This window comes from Canis lupus, chromosome 2 (assembly GCF_011100685.1).
Source record: "Canis lupus familiaris isolate Mischka breed German Shepherd chromosome 2, alternate assembly UU_Cfam_GSD_1.0, whole genome shotgun sequence".
NCBI lineage: Eukaryota > Metazoa > Chordata > Mammalia > Carnivora > Canidae > Canis > Canis lupus.
In genome coordinates, this window is record NC_049223.1 from 5352690 (window position 1) to 5373004 (window position 20315).

General features: G+C 38.6%; 1 protein-coding gene across 4 annotated transcripts in view; it reads right to left on the reverse strand.

Annotated features, from left to right (window-relative positions):
* Positions 1 to 20315, reverse strand: part of MYO3A (myosin IIIA) — a 246154-nt gene that overhangs the window by 85966 nt on the left and 139873 nt on the right. For all 4 annotated transcript variants that reach the window (XM_038529759.1, XM_038529758.1, XM_038529760.1 and 1 more), the window contains one exon: positions 2986 to 3112. In XM_038529759.1, coding sequence (XP_038385687.1) covers positions 2986 to 3112 — 127 coding nt within the window. The remainder of the gene's footprint in view (positions 1 to 2985; positions 3113 to 20315) is intronic.

Below are 20315 nucleotides of genomic sequence, written 5' to 3' on the forward strand. Positions count from 1 at the left end.
AAGAAGCTCACTGAAGAAATCTTACTTTGAGGTTAACATTCTGCATTCCTTTCCTTTTAGGGATGTTTATTGCCACTATTCTGCATATGTATTTTATCTTAATATAATATCTTAAGAATTTCTCATTTTGTTAAATATTGCTTATAAACAATTTTAATTTGCTATATAAAATTCTGCTATATATCATATGAATAATTTTTACATTGTTGGATGATTAGGGTGTTTCCATATGTTCATAATTATAAAGAATGCTGGGATAAATATTTGGGGCATGAAACTGTTCCTGTTTTGTATTATTGTCTTAGCATAAATTGCCTAAGTTCAGCAACTGGGTCAGAGTATATAAACATATTTAAGCCTTTTGATGTACACTATTTAGCTGCTCTTTGAAAACTCTGAACCAATTATATTATCATCAGTCAAGTAAAAACCAGTAATTTCAATGCAATTTCATGGACACCACAGATTACTTTTGAAAATGGCCAATTTGATAGGAAAAAAATGTCTGTTTTTCAATTTGTTTTTAACTGACTCTTAGTGAAGCTAAATACTTTTCTTCTTTACACATTTTTATTAGTAATTTGTGGTTTTATTTTATAAACTGCCTTTTGTCATTGATATATTTAATTTTCCTAATCAATTTAGAAGAGCTCTTTATAAGTCACACATATTGCTTATGTATATGTTGCAAATATTTTCTCTCACTTCTCACTTGTATTACAATTTCATTTATTTTTCTTGTATTAGTATGAAAGGATTTGAAGTTTTATGTGGCCAAATATGCATTTAAAAATCCTTTCTGCTTTTGGTTTTTTGCACATAAAATTCTTCAAGTCTTTTCTCATCTCAGGATTAGCACTTTTTATGGTGTTTTTGCATTTAAATTGTTATAGGCTTGGAATTTATTTTGGTATATGGTGTATGACAAGAATTTGAAATCCCCCTCCCCCACTCAAATGGCTAGCTAGTTCACAGTCTCTACAACACTGACTCCCTATGGACTTGTAATGCCATTTCTGGATAGTGTCTCCCATTGATTAATATGCCTATTTCTACTCCTACGTTGTTTATTTATTGACATATATTTACTGAGTGTTTACAACATGCCAAGCATTAAAATTACTTGGGAATATAATGCTAAGTATAATACCTTGTAAGACAAACTTAATTTTGATCATCTTTATCCAGAAGGAATGGGAAGCTAATTAAGAAATTTAAGTGGGAAGATAAAAGGAGAGGGAGAGAGTAACAAGCAGGGGGAGAGGGAAATTCAGAGAACCCACTGGTACATGTGTAAGTGGTTTCTGAATGAACTGTGGAGAATGGCCTGGAAAAGTTCAAGAATTGATACAGAATGAACAATGGGGAGGTCTCTTAGCTCAATAAGTGATATTGTCTTTAGTGAGAATGATGATGATGGAGATAAAGAGAAGTGATCAGATTCAAGAGATATTTATAAGATTGAATAGATAGAACTGGTGCCTGATTTAAACAATGCACCTGCAAAACCATCTCAAAACATGGCCTTGGTGTGGAGATAATTCCTTGCAACTTTAATTATAAACCATTTTAAGTAAGTTAGCAAAATTTCTATTTTCCATGAATGGCTATTCCAGAAAGTGCTTTATTGAATTATAATGACATTCATATTAATACTAACCTTCTGTGACCCATATGATTGCCTCCTTCTATACAGAAATAGGTTCTCAATTATCAAAGTCATTTCTTAGTTTGGTAGTATACACTCATATCTACAACATATCTCTGTTGTAAATCATTCTATTCATGGCTGATAACTCTTCCAGTTATGACAATGGTGAGATCTGAATCTATCATTGTAGTTTTCTGTTTTTGTTTTTCCTTCCATTTCTGATAACTGAGGATTGCTGGGAGCTATAGATCAGCCTGGAGCTACTGGCTCAAGGTCGCCAAAAAATACTAGATGTGCTGAACAAAGTTCAGTCTGGGATCTATGCTGATCTATCTATGCCCAGTTCATCATGGGTTGGAGGGATCTCTATGGCTCAGAAAATAAATAAATAAATACATACATAAATAAAATCAATCTAATACCTTCTGTGCCAATAACTAACTTTAAATATGAAAAATCAGAATATGTTCCCAGGTCCATGCCAATCATTACATGACAACCTCAGTCCTTTTACCAAACTGGTTCCAGAGACACAGTGGGATAGAGATGATAGGGCTCCGGGGACAGGTCCAGACTGGGACGGTTGGTATCTAGTCCTCTGAAATTACCCTAAAACATCTCATTCTGATCCTGATTAAGTATAAATCAGAAAAATATATAAATTTGTATCATGATTCCTTAGGTTATGAATGAAACTTATAACAAATCTGGAATTATGGGGGTTTATGTTTATAATCAAAAAATTTTTTAAATTGGGCACCTCCTATATAAAAAAAAAGCTATGCCATCAGAAGCTAAGTGGAAAATCTTAAGTTATTATAATAATTCATCAAACTCTGCTAGTTAGAGAAAAAAAGCTGATCTGAAGCAAATCCCATGATGCACTCTTCTTATATAGAAAATGATCATAAAATCAGGATGAATGAGTATAAAATCCATCCAGTATGAAAATAAATATACAAGTCTTTATTACTTACAAAATTATAGAGATGCTAAGTTTATAAAATAATAATTTTAACTGTTTTCAGATCAGTTTACTAAATTTTAATGGAATATTCTGTGTTTTTACACTGAAATGTAAATAGCTCCTAAAATAGTCATGAAAGCCTGTCTTTAGAAAGGCTTTCTGCAGTAATCAGTTAATTTGTAGGCATGATGATCTGTTTTAAATATTGGACTTCATAAACTTCATTTTACACAAATTGAATTAGAGTTTTCATTTTTAGGATTCCAGAAAAGTACAATTGCTTGAAATTATCCTTATAAGACACTTACAGTATTTCATTAGACACTTTTCAAGAGTTCAATTTTGAAGAGAAGATAATAATACTCACAGTTTTCCAGAGCTGCATGACTGGAAATGTGGCTCTTGTCAATCTGGTGTTCAGTTGCTACAGAAGAAAATTCAATGTTGCCGACATTCAAGATTGCAGCCAGTATACTGTATATACTTCCAAGTTGCTGAAACACACCATAAAAATGTTAGCATCACCCTTTCCTGGAGTGACTATGGCCGGAGACAGAGTGGGGAAGAATCCCAAGGCTCCAGCATAAGAAGTCATCCCACATGTCAGACTAAGAGACCCAAGTAGGCTCAGTCTCATTAGTTATTTTAATATGAGAGGTGAGCATGGTGCCTGTTACCCAGTGAGTGCTGAAAAAAAATACTTTGCGAATGCAAATATGTATAAAAAATAGAAGGAGGAGTTCTCCTAGGAGGAAGTAGAAATATCTAATTTGTTAGGCCACAGATAAATCTATCTATGTAAAACTTAACTTCAGAACTTAACATGGTCACTCCAGATGTTCATTTTTCTTGAAGCCATCTTAAAAGTGTGTTATATATGAGGAGAAAGGAGAGTTAAGAAAGAAAAATCCAAAGACCCCAGCACTAAAATCAAAGGATATGTGTGGTTTCAGTACAGGCATGAGAACTTTGGACTACAGCTTAGAGTTTAGAGTAGTAAATCCCTTTTATTTTAATATTTTATTTTATTTTATTTTAATTTTTTAGTAAAACCCTTTTAAATAAGGTACATGAAAAATACATTCAAAACCACACACATACATATCACTGTTCTTGGATGCATTTCACCAAGGAGTATGGTAATTCTACATGTCATTCCAACTACATTCAACTTGCAGTAAGATACAGGAAAGAGACAAAATCCTTTATTGTTTACTTATGTTGCGGCCTTTATTCTAGCGCAGCTCCTACTCTTATCAGAAATGATTATTCCAATCACTCAACATTCCAAGTCATGATAAAAACTGGATATGAAAAAAAAACAAATCAACAACAAAAACTGGATATGAAAAAGAATCTTCAGGGATATTTATTCATTCATATGTAACATATAAATATATATTAAATGAACATATACACAATAAAATATTTACTGAATGAATATTAAGATGTATCTGTACCTATCTATATATTCACTTATCTGATGCACATATATTTTATGCCAGGCACTGCTCTAGTCACAGGGAATTCAGGAGAGGCAGGACTACGATATTTGTTTCCTTAGGGTGTTCAGGCAGCTGAGAAGGCAGACATTAAGAAAAGAAACAAATAGACAAGCATGACATTTTCAGTAACAAAATGGGCCATGCAAGAAATAAAATGTACAGGAGGGAGAGTGACTGGGAAGGGCAGGGAGGGTCTTTTTAGTCAGGGAGGTTAGGGAAGGCTGCCCTCTGGGAGGCAGAGGTCTGGATCACAAGGAGATCGGCCAGGAAAAGAATGAGAATCAGACTATTTCAGGCAGACGACCAGCAAGGGCGAGGACCTGCCTTGAGGGAAGAAAGTCAGAGCGAGGCTGGAGGACATTGAGTAAGGGGCAGGGATCGTGTGATAGGAGCCAGGGAGGTGAGCATGGGCAAGATCGGCCAGGCCTCCTGGGCCTCCATAAAGAGTTTGGGTTTCATTTGACTTGTCATGGGAAGCCACTAGAAATTTCAAAGCTGGTAGTTGTGATATTTTAAACTGATGAGTCTGCCTACAATGTGGAAATGAACCGATTGGGGACAGATGGAAAAGTAGAATCACAGGAAGCTATTGTGGGATTCTAGTGAGAAATGGTGGCTTGGATTAGGACAGTAAGCAGTAGAGATGGAAAGTGGTAGACTGATTGGGGTACATCTTGGAAGCAAAACAATAAATATGCCGATGGGGTGGATGTGAATCATTTTTCTATGAAAATTCTCCTGGTGAGGAATGTCCATTTGTAATATGTATAACTCGAAAGGAGCAACCAGCATGAGCTTTAATGGCACATGGAGAAATAAAAACAGCATCTGACATCCTGCAGATTTTTCTTGAGGAAGCTACAGGCCTTATGGATAGTCTACACCAGGAATACCCCATAAATAGATTGTTGAAAACTATGTTCCTTCAAAACTTTGTGTGTTTGTCAATCACAGACTGGAAAGTTCAGATATGTAAGTTCCAAAGTCATACTTTAGCAGGATTTAGAGATGCATTATAGAGAATAACAGGCTGAATCCATCAACATTTAATTCTTATTCAATTGTTTAGAATGACTGTATAATTTTTCTAGACTGGGGCTCTCCTTGATATCCTAGAATCACAATGCTCTTTTGGATTAAAGTTGGAGGCTCAGAAGACAGCAGCAAATGAGGGCCCTGGCTCAGTTTGGCTTGGGATCTAGGCTGATGGGGCTCAAAGGGGCCTGACCTCAGGTAGAGTTATGACCTTGACCAAGCACTTGGGTTATTCATGCTACAAAGACTAATCATCTCAAATGCTGATTACCCCAAGGAGTACAAAACAATTTTTGTTTGATGGTTAACAATAATGAGTGCAAGGACATTTTTTCATTTTATGTATAAAACTACCAAGGCATAAAGCAATCTACCAAGTTTCCATAATTGAATGAACTGAGATTTGAATCCTGATTGCCAGCCCACTGAATGTGCTATATCTTCCCAGGAAGAAGAGTTGGTGAGTGACTTGCAGGAAAAGTGTACTGCAAGTGCTCTTCAGAGTCTGGAAAACATTCACAATTCCCTTTACATACTCCACCTCTTGCTATATAGCTTTGTCTGTACTTGAGGAGGTTGGATTGCTGCTACTTTTACAGTATCTTCAAGGACAAACACAGTTGTGGTTTGTTGGAGAGTCAGACCTTCATTGTTCTGATGTATCAGCCTCCAATCTACTCTACAGCTGCTCTGGACATTTCTGCTTTGCTTCTGTTCTTGTACACTAGGCTGATCTGCTAGGTGGACAGCAACTCAAAACTACATGTGTAGGGTGAGGTCACTCTTCTCTACACTGAGTTAATCTGCCTAAGGCAAAGCAATTCTGTTAGAAGTACTCTTCCTCTCCTAGAAGTTTATTGTACTACACCTCTTACAATCAATCATCCACCCATCCATCCATTCATTCAACTGTCATCTGTTGACTATTAAGCACTATGTGAGATATTAGGTAAATACCAATAAATAATAATTTCTGCTCTCAACCGATTTAAATACTCATAAAACCAAAGGATATGGATCATTTCCTATACTGAATTTCTATATGGATCATTTCTATATATTTCTACTTCCTGTATTTTATTTTATTTTTTAAAAATTCAAGTTACTAAACTTAAATTTTTAAAAGATTTTATTTATTTATTCATGAGAGACACAGAGAAAGAGGCAGAGACATAGACAGAGGGAGAAGCAGGTTCCTCTCAGGGAGCCTGATGTGGGACTCAATCCCCAGATGGGATCACACCCTAAGCCGAAGGCAGACGCTCAACTGCTGAGCCACCCAGGTGTCGCTCTACTTCCTCTTTTTATTATAGTTTTTTTTTTTTTTTAATTAACAAGCTTTATTTTAGAGTAGCTTTAGGTTCACAACACAACTGAGTGGCTAGTGCAGAGTTCCTATGTCGCTCCTGTCCTCCCCACTCCACACACACAGCTTCCCCCATGATCAACATCCTGCATTAGAGTGATACATGTTATAATCAATGAACCTACACTGACACAGCATTATCACCCAAAGTCCATCATTTATATCAGAGTTCACTCTTGGTGGTGTACATTCTTGGGATTTTTACAAATGTATAATGACACATACCTACCATCATAGTATCATACAGAGTATTTCCATTGGCCTAAAAATCCTTTGTGCTCTGCCTAGTTATCTATCTCTCTTTCTCACAACCTCTAACCACCACTGATCTTTTACTATTTCCATAGTTTTGCCTTTTCCAGAATGTCATATAGTTGGAATCCTACAGTATATGGCTCTTTCAGATTGGCTTCTTTCATCAGTAAAGTGCATTTAAGGTTCCACCATGTCTTTTCATGGCTTGATAACTTATTTCTTTTTAGCGCTGAATAATATCCCCTTGCTGGGATATACCACAGTTTATTTATCCACTTGCCCACTGAACTTGACATCTCAGTTACTTCAAGTTTGGCAATTATGAATAAGACTTCTGCAAACATTCGTGCACAGGTTTTTGTGTGGACATAAGTTTTCAATTCCTTTAGGTACATACCAAGAACCCTGATTGCTGGATCACATAGTAAGAGTATGAGAACTCTTCCCATGGAGAATGTCACATGAAGAAGAACTTCTTTAAAAAAAAGGTTTCTATTTTTTTTAAGGTTTTATTTATTTATTCATGATAGACATATATATATAGAGAGAGAGAGAGGCAGAGACACAGGCAGAGGGAGAAGCAGGCTCCACGCTGGGAGCCCAACATGGGACTTGATCCCGGGACTCCAGGATCACACCCTGGGCCAAAGGCAGGTGCTAAACCACTGAGTCACCCAGGGATCCCAAGATTTCTATTTTTAAATAATCTCTACACCCAACATAGTGCTCAAACTCACAACCCCAACAGCAAGAGTCACAAGCTTTACCAACTGAGCCAACCAGGTGCCCCCTGCCACGTGAAGAAGATGACCTCAAGGTGAGGTATCTGTAATCCAAGGATCACTAAGAATTGCCAGGGAATCATTAGAAAGTAGGGAAGAGGCATGGAGCAGATTCTCTCTCACAGCCCTCAGAAAAAAAACCAAACTTGTCACAGACTTCTAATCTATAACTGTGAGGAAATACATTTCTGTTGTTTAAATAATCACTCAATGGTGCTTTGTTATGGCAGCCCCAGCAAAGAAATATAGTATCAATGCTTTATGAATAAGATGTATGACCTTGGGATAATCAGTGTGTTTATTCTTAACTATCTAAAATCTTTAGATAATATTAGAGACATTGTAAAACAATCTGACAATGACTTTTGTGACTTGAATTTAAACACTTAGTTGGTAATACACTTATAATTTTAATTTGAAAAGCCTAACAATTTACTTGCAAATTGTATTCACATAAATAAGATAACATGATCTACTACATTAATAATTTTGAATGATCATATTTTCAGGGCTAATAAGCTTAGGTGCTTAAGATTTAGTTAAAGGACTAGAAAGTTTAGAAAGTCCTTATTGGTCCTTGTAAGATTGCTATGCCAGTCATTTAAAATATCTGGAAGATTGAGATGTACTAAATTTTTACATAGTTTCAGGCACTTAAAATACATAATTAATTATGTCCATTTCAGACAACTTACGGTTATATTTATGAGTTAAGTGAGTGGAGTTGACCCAAAGTTGTTTCTATTCTTGTACAAAGATTGTTACATGCACAAATTGAAATAAAAGATGTAACAAGAGAATGAGAAGACAAGCCATAGAGTGGAAGAGAATATTTGTGAAAGGCACATCTGATAAAAGACTATTATCCAAAACAGAGATTTTTTTAAAATTCAACAGTAAAAAAATCAACCCAATTAAATTAACCAACCCAATAAAAAAAAAAAAAGACCTTAACAGACACCTTACAAAAAAAGAGATGGCAAACAAGCCTATGAAAAATGTTTTATACCATGTGTCATCCAGGAAATGCAAATTAAAACCATAAGGGGGTACCATGGCATACCTCTTAGATTGGCCAAAATCCCAAACACTGATATCACCAAATGCTGACCAGGATGCAGAGCAACAAGAAGTCTCCTTCACTGCTGGTGTGAATGCAAATGGTTACAGCCACCTTGGTAGACAGTTTGATAGTTTCCTACAAAACTAAACATACTCTTACCATATAATCGAGCAACTGAGATCCACAGCATTTACCCAAAGGAATTGAAAACTTGCATTTTCACCAAGAGTGAATCCTAATGTCAATTATGGACTTTGGATCATAATGACACGTCGGTGTAGGTTCCCAAGAATTCCATGTTTTCACACCTTAGCTCCATTTCATGTTTCTCTTTTCCTCACTCTTATAATCTCTTCTTAGAACCTTGTAGTGACCAACCACTAGATTTCATGTTTCTAGAACATTCTCTGCTTGTTATCATGGAATTGATTATATTTTCTTGAAATTATGCTTAATGTATGTATCTTCTATCAGATTATAAACTCACTGAGAATAGAGATTGTGCTTCATTCACGGCACTCAATTAATGCTGGTCAACCTGTTTTCTTTTGGGTTGATTAAGTGACAGTAAACTTTTCCTTACCCCATTCAAGAGAGTGGTGAGAAAAAGGAAAATTCCTGGACCTCTAAGTAGGTGCCAATCACCACAGAGAGTGACAAAGTGACAGTGGCCCAGGCTGAGGGGGGTGGCACTACTCAGTCTAGTCCTGGGAGAGCCAAAATGCTGATGCTGCCATTGAGAAAGGGCAGAGAAGGCAGGATAGGGAGGATCAGACCAGAGCGGGTCCCCATAGGCCAGGACACTATCAGAGCCCACATTACCAGCCAGACAGGAACTGATGGGAGGAAAGGAGAAGCTCTGCCATTAGCATTTGCAGTTGTTCATATATAAGGGATCTTAATATGTTCTCTGTATGTAGGTTGAATTTTGCACATAAAATTAAATTTTTTGAATTAAAGCCATAAAATGACATGACCAATCTGCAAAGAGTAGAATAAAATTAAAGAGCTCTCAATTGTAGTTATCAAATCACAGATAATGACACTTACTGTACTGATAATGAAACTGTATCAGAGAGATTCAGTTATTGGTCTAAGGATACAGAGATAGAGACAAGCCATGCCAAGGACTTTAACTCACAGGTCCTGAATCCCTACTACAGAATTATTGTTATTTTAATTGACAACGTTCCTGGGTCCTGTCATTTATTTAATTCAGGTCATCGATGTTGACTAAGTTATGACATTCTAGAATTATAACTTATTTTATGCATTTTGAATGAAGACAAGTAGGTATCCACTTATTTTTTTAAATCCTTATCAGATGACTAAAAAGGACTGATATGCCTCTCTCATCACAGCCAAAACCAAGTTTTTAAGATGAAGCATTTCACAGAAATTCACTTAAATATTAAAAAATTTCTTTCATACATACTATTTTTCATAATAAAAGTGATAACTCATAGTCCAAAGCAAACGTATTAGATTGTTATTTTAGACATAAGAAATGGAAGCAAAATTAGACAAAGGTATTTTCATCTTATACTTAAGACATATGACTGTGCAAAGAAAAACAAATAAAAATTCCTGTCATGACATAGTAAATAGTATCTCTAAAATAAGTTGAATCATAAAACTAGTATTCATTTATTTTAAAACTGGCAGGAAAGGGACCCCTGGGTGGCGCAGCGGTTTGGCGCCTGCCTTTGGCCCAGGGCGCGATCCTGGAGACCCAGGATCGAATCCCACGTCGGGCTCCCGGTGCATGGAGCCTGCTTGTCCCTCTGCCTATGTCTCTGCCTCTCTCTCTCTCTCTCTCTGTGTGACTATCATAAATAAAAATTAAAAAAAAAAAAACTGGCAGGAAAATGGCTTAGGAAAGTCATATGTTTTAAAAACTTTTAGAGTTTTCCAGTAAGGGTGATATTTTAGAGAATATGTGATTTTGCTTTGCCTGCCATTCCTTTGGATTATGCTGACTCAACCAGTACACAAGTGAACTGCAGCCCCTATGGATCTTTAAAGGAACACATACACCAGGTGCTATCAACATCAGAGAATGATAAGGAGAGAGAGAAAGAAAGAGGGAGAAAGAGATGCTCATCCTGAAGAATCACTGTAAGTATGCTGCAGTGAAGTGTGAAGGCTTCAAGCTGTGCTTGGGGAATGTGAGAATCATACTACTCAACTTGATATCAAAAGCTGCCTAATGCCAAAATGGAACTGAAGCAGCCATTGACATAGGACATACCAACAAAGCCAGTGGGATTAAAAAAAAAATCAGGATTTGGATAAAAAGGAAGTAAATATCTACTCAGTTTAATTCTACTATCTCCAAACCTGAATGGTCTGCCCTGCTAGGTCTCAGAGTCTCTGCTCTTGGATGGGAGACACCACATCTTAGGAGAGCCGCCCGGTACTTGATTAGGAGTCTTCATAAGATATTTAGCAGTGATTGTGCTTGTGCTTCACTCCAGAAACAGATTTTTTGTTTCCTTTATTCTAAGCTGTGTGTTTAGATGTTTGCATGTTCAGCAAACACTGAGTATGTTTAAGTTTGGAATATTATGTTTTAGAGAAGTGAATTATAATTGTCAGTGGATGTTAACTGTACTGGTTTCATTTTAATGTTACTAAATATCGGTCTCCCAAGCAAGAGAAAGGAGCTGAGCCAAATATATGTAAAACTCTGCCTCTAATGAGGGGGCTTAGAAGTAAACAAACCAATTAAAAATAATTCTCTGCTTCTAAGATAGCAACCTATGGGGGAGGGAATTGCTAAAAAGATCAGCTCTTCTTATGATGACAAAAGTGGGGAAAAGAATACAAAGAGATCCAGCCCTGGTCAGAAGCAGGAACTGCCTGCCTGGTGTAAGACACCACATCCAGTTTGGAGAATGCCCTGAGATGCAGTTAACCTCTGATGTGTCCCCCTAACTGGTCAACCAACAGGGCCAGACCACAGTCCAAAGAAGCATCTATCACTAGCAACATTCATCTTATAACCAAGGACTGGAGAAAAAGGTAGAGGGCTCCTTTTTTCATTACTCACTGCACCCACAAATAAATTGGCTTCTGCTTTAAGAGTCAGGATACCTCCAGGGCTTAAGTTTATTTGTCTCCATAGGTATAAGCAGTGGGTAAGGGCTGGGTTAGGGAGGAGGAGTGAAAGGGGAAGAACCAGATTTGAATGTCAGTTTTGCCAGTGAGGAAGGTGGGCCCAGGGAGGGACTAGGGTCAGGGTAGAGTTAGGGTTAAACTAATTGGTACCATGTCAGCCAGTAGAGCTGCAAACTTATTTTTTTACTCATGATGCAGCCAATCTAGGATTATACAGCGCTGAAACACTTAGGGGAGGACAAGATCTTGGTCCTATAAGCCAGAGAGCAAAAGACCCAAGTGACCACCTGTGATGCTTGGGACATCTGAAGTAGAGCATAAGGAGGAGACCTGGAACACGGCTGAAACTAATGCCTCCCGAGTCAGGGACCTCCTCGCTCAGAGCTGAACTGACGACAAACACATTTACCTACAACAATAAACTATTTTATTAGGAATGTGTTAGGGTTATCTGTGACTCTGAATATGACAGTTTATTCATTGTTCCCAGAAGGTAGTCAGGTTAGGTTAACAATTTTCAGCATGACACGATGCCACATCCAGACCTCAGAGCACATACAAGGGTGTACACCAGTCTACTTTTTATGTGAGATGAACACGGTAAACTCTATACACTTAAGAATCCCTCCATGGTCAAACTCCTATGCCATCCTCATTGTCTCTCTTCCTGCTCTCCATCAAAGGTTGCTATTGGTCAAGCCAATTCTCCCATCCTCATATACCCATCCAGTCATCATGCAACTTTTGTTGTGGTTGTCTTCTCTTTTGTGAGGGCGGGACAGGGAAATGAGATTCATACACTGGCCACTATAAGAAACAGGCATCTTGTCTCCCAGGAGAAAGCTCTTCACAGTAACATAGCTAAGAGCAGAGTAAAAGCTTCCTCCAAAACCTTCAGAAATCTTATCAAACAATGGATTCTGTGTCCCATTTATAGCCTAAAAGCTATCGAATGCACTGACAGAGAGAAGGTCTGTCACATTAGAAAAAAATGAACTCTAAAAGTTTAAGTGTTTCCTGATGGACAAAGATTATCTTGGTTTTTATCCAAACCTACCATGAGGGCCTAAAGGTAGGGCCCTAATTTTAAGTCAAAAGAAAAGCTATTTATCTCTACTTCTTTTCCAGCCTCACTCAATTGGCAGAGATCCAACTTCACTCCTTAGATTCCAGGTCTTGAGAATATCCTCCCCAATGGCTTGCAGCAAGATACCCAATGTGCAGCCAAAAGCTTTTAAAGAGAAAGCAAGAGTATATTACTTAGTGGTAACATCTTATAGCTCCATATTTGGAGAAAATGCACTTGGCAGCAAACTTTATGTCAAGAACATGCACATCTTTAGAAATACTATTTTCTGGAAAGCAAATGGACCAATTGACTAAATTATTGTTGACTGCCTTCCCTTTAGAAGGGGATAGCTCTGCCTTAAAATGATGAGTTCAGGGGGGAGGAGCAAGATGGCGGAAGAGCAGGGTCTCCAAATCACCTGTCTCCACCAAACTACCTAGAAAACCTTCAAATTATCCTGAAAATCTATGAATTCGGCCTGAGAATTAAAGAGAGACCAGCTGGAATGCTACAGTGAGAAGAGTTCGCACTTCTATCAAGGTAGGAAGACGGGGAAAAAGAAATAAAGAAACAAAGGCCTCCAAGGGGGAGGGGCCCAGGAGGAGCCGGGCTGAGGCCGGGGCGAGTGTCCCCAGGACAGGAGAGCCCCGTCCCGGAGGAGCAGGAGCTGCACCGACCTTCCGGGCGGAAAGGGGCTCGCGGGGAGGTGGAGCAGGACCCAGGAGGGAGGGGATGCCCTCGGGTTCCCCGGGGACAGTAACAGCAACTGCGCGCCCAGGAGAGTGCGCCGAGCTCCCTAAGGGCTGCAGCGCACGGCGGGACCCGAGCAGCTCGGAGGGGCTCGGGGGCGGCTCCGCGGAGGGGGCTGCGCGGCCCCGGGAGCGCGAATCCACCAGCGCAGGCTCCGGAGCACAGGGCGCCGGGACACAGCCCAGGATCCGGCCTCCCCCGGGACAGGCAGAGGCCGGGAGGGCCCAGGACAGCGAGGACGCTCCTGCCCCAGCTGAGCAGATCAGCGGCCCCGCCCCGGAGCCTCCAGGCCCTGCAGACGGAGTTCCTGCCTGAGCTGAATCCAGGTTTCCAGAGCTGCCCCGCCACTGGGGCTGTTCCTCCTGCGGCCTCACGGGGTAAACAACCCCCACTGAGCCCTGCACCAGGCAGGGGCAGAGCAGCTCCCCTAACTGCTAACACTTGAAAATCAGCACAACAGGCCCCTCCCCCAGAAGACCAGCTAGACGGACAACTTCAAGGAGAAGCCAAGGGACTTAAAGAACACAGAATCAGAAGATACTCCCCTGTGGTTCCTTTTTTTTTTTTTGGTTTTTTGTTTTTTTTGTTTGTTTTTTGTTTTTTTTTTTGCTTTTTGATTTGTTTCCTTCCCCCACCCCCCCTTTTTTTTCTCCTTTCTTTTTCTCTTTTTCTTCTTTTTTTTTCTTTCGTTTTTTTTCTCTTCCCTTTTTTTTCTCTTTCTCTTTTCTTTCCTTCTTTCTCTCCTCTCTTTTTCTCTTTTTCCCAATACAACTTGCTTTTGGCCACTCTGCACTGAGCAAAATGACTAGAAGGAAAACCTCATCTCAAAAGAAAGAATCAGAAACAGTCCTCTCTCCCACAGAGTTACAAAATCTGGATTACAATTCAATGTCAGAAAGCCAATTCAGAAGCACTATTATACAGCTACTGGTGGCTCTAGAAAAAAGTATAAAGGACTCAAGAGACTTCATGACTGCAGAATTTAGAGCTAATCAGGCAGAAATTAAAAATCAATTGAATGAGATGCAATCCAAACTAGAAGTCCTAACGACGAGGGTTAACGAGGTGGAAGAACGAGTGAGTGACCTAGAAGACAAGTTGATAGCAAAGAGGGAAACTGAGGAAAAAAGAGACAAACAATTAAAAGACCATGAAGATAGATTAAGGGAAATAAACGACAGCCTGAGGAAGAAAAACCTACGTTTCATTGGGGTTCCCGAGGACGCCGAAAGGGACAGAGGGCCAGAATATGTATTTGAACAAATTCTAGCTGAAAACTTTCCTAATCTGGGAAGGGAAACAGGCATTCAGATCCAGGAAATAGAGAGATCCCCCCCTAAAATCAATAAAAACCGTTCAACACCTCGACATTTAATTGTGAAGCTTGCAAATTCCAAAGATAAGGAGAAGATCCTTAAAGCAGCAAGAGACAAGAAATCCCTGACTTTTATGGGGAAGAGTATTAGGGTAACAGCAGACCTCTCCACAGAGACCTGGCAGGCCAGAAAGGGCTGCCAGGATATATTCAGGGTCCTAAATGAGAAGAACATGCAACCAAGAATACTTTATCCAGCAAGGCTCTCATTCAAAATGGAAGGAGAGATAAAGAGCTTCCAAGACAGGCAGCAACTAAAAGAGTATGTGACCTCCAAACCAGCTCTGCAAGAAATTTTAAGGGGGACTCTTAAAATTCCCCTTTAAGAAGAAATTCAGTGGAACAGTCCACAAAAACAAAGACTGAATAGATATCATGATGACACTAAACTCATATCTTTCAATAGTAACTCTGAATGTGAACGGGCTTAATGACCCCATCAAAAGGCGCAGGGTTTCAGATTGGATAAAAAAGCAGGACCCATCTATTTGCTGTCTACAAGAGACTCATTTTAGACAGAAGGACACCTACAGCCTGAAAATAAAAGGTTGGAGAACCATTTACCACTCGAATGGTCCTCAAAAGAAAGCAGGGGTAGCCATCCTTATATCAGATAAACTAAAATTTACCCCAAAGACTGTAGTGAGAGATGAAGAGGGACACTATATCATACTTAAAGGATCTATTCAACAAGAGGACTTAACAATCCTCAATATATATGCTCCGAATGTGGGAGCTGCCAAATATATCAATCAATTATTAACCAAAGTGGAGAAATACTTAGATATTAATACACTTATACTTGGTGACTTCAATCTAGCTCTTTCTATACTCGATAGGTCTTCTAAGCACAACATCTCCAAAGAAACGAGAGCTTTAAATGATACACTGGACCAGATGGATTTCACAGATATTTACAGAACTTTACATCCAAACTCAACTGAATACACATTCTTCTCAAGCGCACATGGAACTTTCTCCAGAATAGACCACATATTGGGACACAAATCGGGTCTGAGCCGATACCAAAAGATTGGGATTGTCCCCTGCATATTCTCGGACCAATAATGCCTTGAAATTAGAACTAAATCACAACAAGAAGTTTGGAAGGACCTCAAACACGTGGAGGTTAAGGACCATCCTGCTAAAAGATAAAAGGGTCAACCAGGAAATTAAGGAAGAATTAAAAAGATTCATGGAAACTAATGAGAATGAAGATACAACCATTCAAAATCTTTGGGATGCAGCAAAAGCAGTCCTAAGGGGGAAATACATCGCAATACAAGCATCCATTCAAAAACTGGAAAGAACTCAAATACAAAAGCTAACCTTACACATAAAGGAGCTAGAGAAAAAACAGCAAATAGATCCTACACCCAAGAGAAGAAGGGAGTTAATAAAGATTCGAGCAGAACTCAACGAAATCGAGACCAGAAGAACTGTGGAACAGATCAACAGAACCAGGAGTTGGTTCTTTGAAAGAATTAATAAGATAGATAAACCATTAGCCAGCCTTATTCAAAAGAAGAGAGAGAAGACTCAAATTAATAAAATCATGAATGAGAAAGGAGAGATCACTACCAACACCAAGGAAATACAAACGATTTTAAAAACATATTATGAACAGCTATACGCCAATAAATTAGGCAATCTAGAAGAAATGGACGCATTCCTGGAAAGCCACAAACTACCAAAACTGGAACAGGAAGAAATAGAAAACCTGAACAGGCCAATAACCAGGGAGGAAATTGAAGCAATCATCAAAAACCTCCCAAGACACAAGAGTCCAGGGCCAGATGGCTTCCCAGGGGAATTTTATCAAACGTTTAAAGAAGAAATCATACCTATTCTCCTAAAGCTGTTTGGAAAGATAGAAAGAGATGGAGTACTTCCAAATTCGTTCTATGAAGCCAGCATCACCTTAATTCCAAAGCCAGACAAAGACCCCACCAAAAAGGAGAATTACAGACCAATATCCCTGATGAACATGGATGCAAAAATTCTCAACAAGATACTGGCCAATAGGATCCAACAGTACATTAAGAAAATTATTCACCATGACCAAGTAGGATTTATCCCTGGGACACAAGGCTGGTTCAACACCCGTAAAACAATCAATGTGATTCATCATATCAGCAAGAGAAAAACCAAGAACCATATGATCCTCTCATTGGATGCAGAGAAAGCATTTGACAAAATACAGCATCCATTCCTGATCAAAACTCTTCAGAGTGTAGGGATAGAGGGAACATTCCTCGACATCTTAAAAGCCATCTATGAAAAGCCCACAGCAAATATCATTCTCTTTTTTTTTTTTTTTTTTTTTTTTTTTTTTTTTTTTTTTGCAAATATCATTCTCAATGGGGAAGCACTAGGAGCCTTTCCCCTAAGATCAGGAACAAGACAGGGATGTCCACTCTCACCACTGCTGTTCAACATAGTACTGGAAGTCCTAGCCTCAGCAATCAGACAACAAAAAGACATTAAAGGCATTCAAATTGGCAAAGAAGAAGTCAAACTCTCCCTCTTCGCCGATGACATGATACTCTACATAGAAAAGCCAAAAGTCTCCACCCCAAGATTGCTAGAACTCATACAGCAATTCGGTAGCGTGGCAGGATACAAAATCAATGCCCAGAAGTCAGTGGCATTTCTATACACTAACAATGAGACTGAAGAAAGAGAAATTAAGGAGTCAATCCCATTTACAATTGCACCCAAAAGCATAAGATACCTAGGAATAAACCTCACCAAAGATGTAAAGGATCTATACCCTCAAAACTATAGAACACTTCTGAAAGAAATTGAGGAAGACACAAAGAGATGGAAAAATATTCCATGCTCATGGATTGGCAGAATTAATATTGTGAAAATGTCAATGTTACCCAGGACAATATACACGTTTAATGCAATCCCTATCAAAATACCATGGACTTTCTTCAGAGAGTTAGAACAAATTATTTTAAGATTTGTGTGGAATCAGAAAAGACCCCGAATAGCCAGGGGAATTTTAAAAAGAAAACCATATCTGGGGGCATCACAATGCCAGACTTCAGGTTGTACTACAAAGCTGTGGTCATCAAGACAGTGTGGTACTGGCACAAAAACAGACACATAGATCAGTGGAACAGAATAGAGAATCCAGAAGTGGACCCTGAACTTTATGGGCAACTAATATTCGATAAAGGAGGAAAGACTATCCATTGGAAGAAAGACAGTCTCTTCAATAAATGGTGCTGGGAAAATTGGACATCCACATCCAGAAGAATGAAACTAGACCACTCTCTTGCACCATACACAAAGATAAACTCTAAATGGATGAAAGATCTAAATGTGAGACAAGATTCCATCAAAATCCTAGAGAAGAACACAGGCAACACCCTTTTTGAACTCGGCCATAGTAACTTCTTGCAAGATACATCCACGAAGGCAAAAGAAATAAAAGCAAAAATGAACTATTGGGACTTCATCAAGATAAGAAGCTTTTGCACAGCAAAGGATACAGTCAACAAAACTCAAAGACAACCTACAGAATGGGAGAAGATATTTGCAAATGACGTATCAGATAAAGGGCTAGTTTCCAAGATCTATAAAGAACTTATTAAACTCAACACCAAAGAAACAAACAATCCAATCATGAAATGGGCAAAAGACATGAACAGAAATCTCACAGAGGAAGACATAGACATGGCCAACATGCATATGAGAAAATGTTCTGCATCACTTGCCATCAGGGAAATACAAATCAAAACTACAATGAAAAAAAAAAAAAAAAAAAAAAAAAAAAAAAAAAAAAACTACAATGAGATACCACCTCACACCAGTGAGAATGGGGAAAATTAACAAGGCAGGAAACAACAAATGTTGGAGAGGATGCGGAGAAAAGGGAACCGTCTTACACTGTTGGTGGGAATGTGAACTGGTGCAGCCACTCTGGAAAACTGTGTGGAGGTTCCTCAAACAGTTAAAAATAGACCTGCCCTACGACCCAGCAATTGCACTGTTGGGGATTTACCCCAAAGATACAAATGCAATGAAACGCCGGGACACCTGCACCCCGATGTTTATAGCAGCAATGGCCACGATAGCCAAACTGTGGAAGGAGCCTCGGTGTCCAACAAAAGATGAATGGATAAAGAAGATGTGGTTTATGTATACAATGGAATATTACTCAGCTATTAGAAATGACAAATACCCACCATTTGCTTCAACGTGGATGGAACTGGAGGGTATTATGCTGAGTGAAGTAAGTCAGTCGGAGAAGGACAAACATTATATGTTCTCATTCATTTGGGGAATATAAATAATAGTGAAAGGGAATATAAGGGAAGGGAGAAGAAATGTGTGGGAAATATCAGAAAGGGAGACAGAACGTAAAGACTGCTAACTCTGGGAAACGAACTAGGGGTGGTAGAAGGGGAGGAGGGCGGGGGGTGGGAGTGAATGGGTGACGGGCACTGGGTGTTATTCTGTATGTTAGTAAATTGAACACCAATAAAAAATAAATTAAAAAAATAAAATAAAATAAAATGATGAGTTCAGTAATTTCACTGCACATAGTTTGAATGACTTTTGTATGTCACTTCTATCAGCACCTCTACATTTTATATCCTGCTGATAAAATTTTCCAAATTTCTTAAGATTATTTTACAAATTTCTGAAGATTATTTTCCAAAGTTATGGGTATTTTTTTTTAGCTCAAGCTCTTAGTAGGGATTTGATAACCCAAGGAATATCAGTAAACTTCTTAAACAGACACATTAATTTTTAACGTATTAGGAGTGTCATTTATAAAAATGAAATTAAAACTCAACAAACTGCACATTACCTTCCTGAAAGAGTTCATCTAAAACCCTGATTCACATTCAGAGTGAAGTGATATCTTCTACCCCAGTATCAATTTAACACACTAAATAATAAACTCTTAAGAGCAGAGACCTAAAAAAAAAAAAAAAAAAGCAGAGACCTAAAGCTTCTTGAAAAGCCTTTAGGAGTCCCTTTGTTACAAAAACTAAAAATATACAATCCACTGCATGAAAGAAATCTTTATGACTTAAGCCCTAAATGTCTCCATTATTAAATAGGTATGAAGAGGGGATTCCTGGGTGCTCAGCAGTTTACCGCCTGCTTTTGGCCCAGGGCCGTGATCCTGGAGTCCCGGGATCGAGTCCCACATCGGGCTCCCTGCATGGAGCCTGCTTCTCCCTCTGCCTGTGTCTCTACTTATCTCTCTCTCTGAATCTCTCATGAATAAATAAATAAAAATCTTTTTAAAAAGTATGAAGAACCAAGTATTCTCCTTAAGAAAAAGTCCAACAAAAGACTCTAAGTGACTAAATTAATAAAATATAAAAATAACATGGAAATCAATAATACA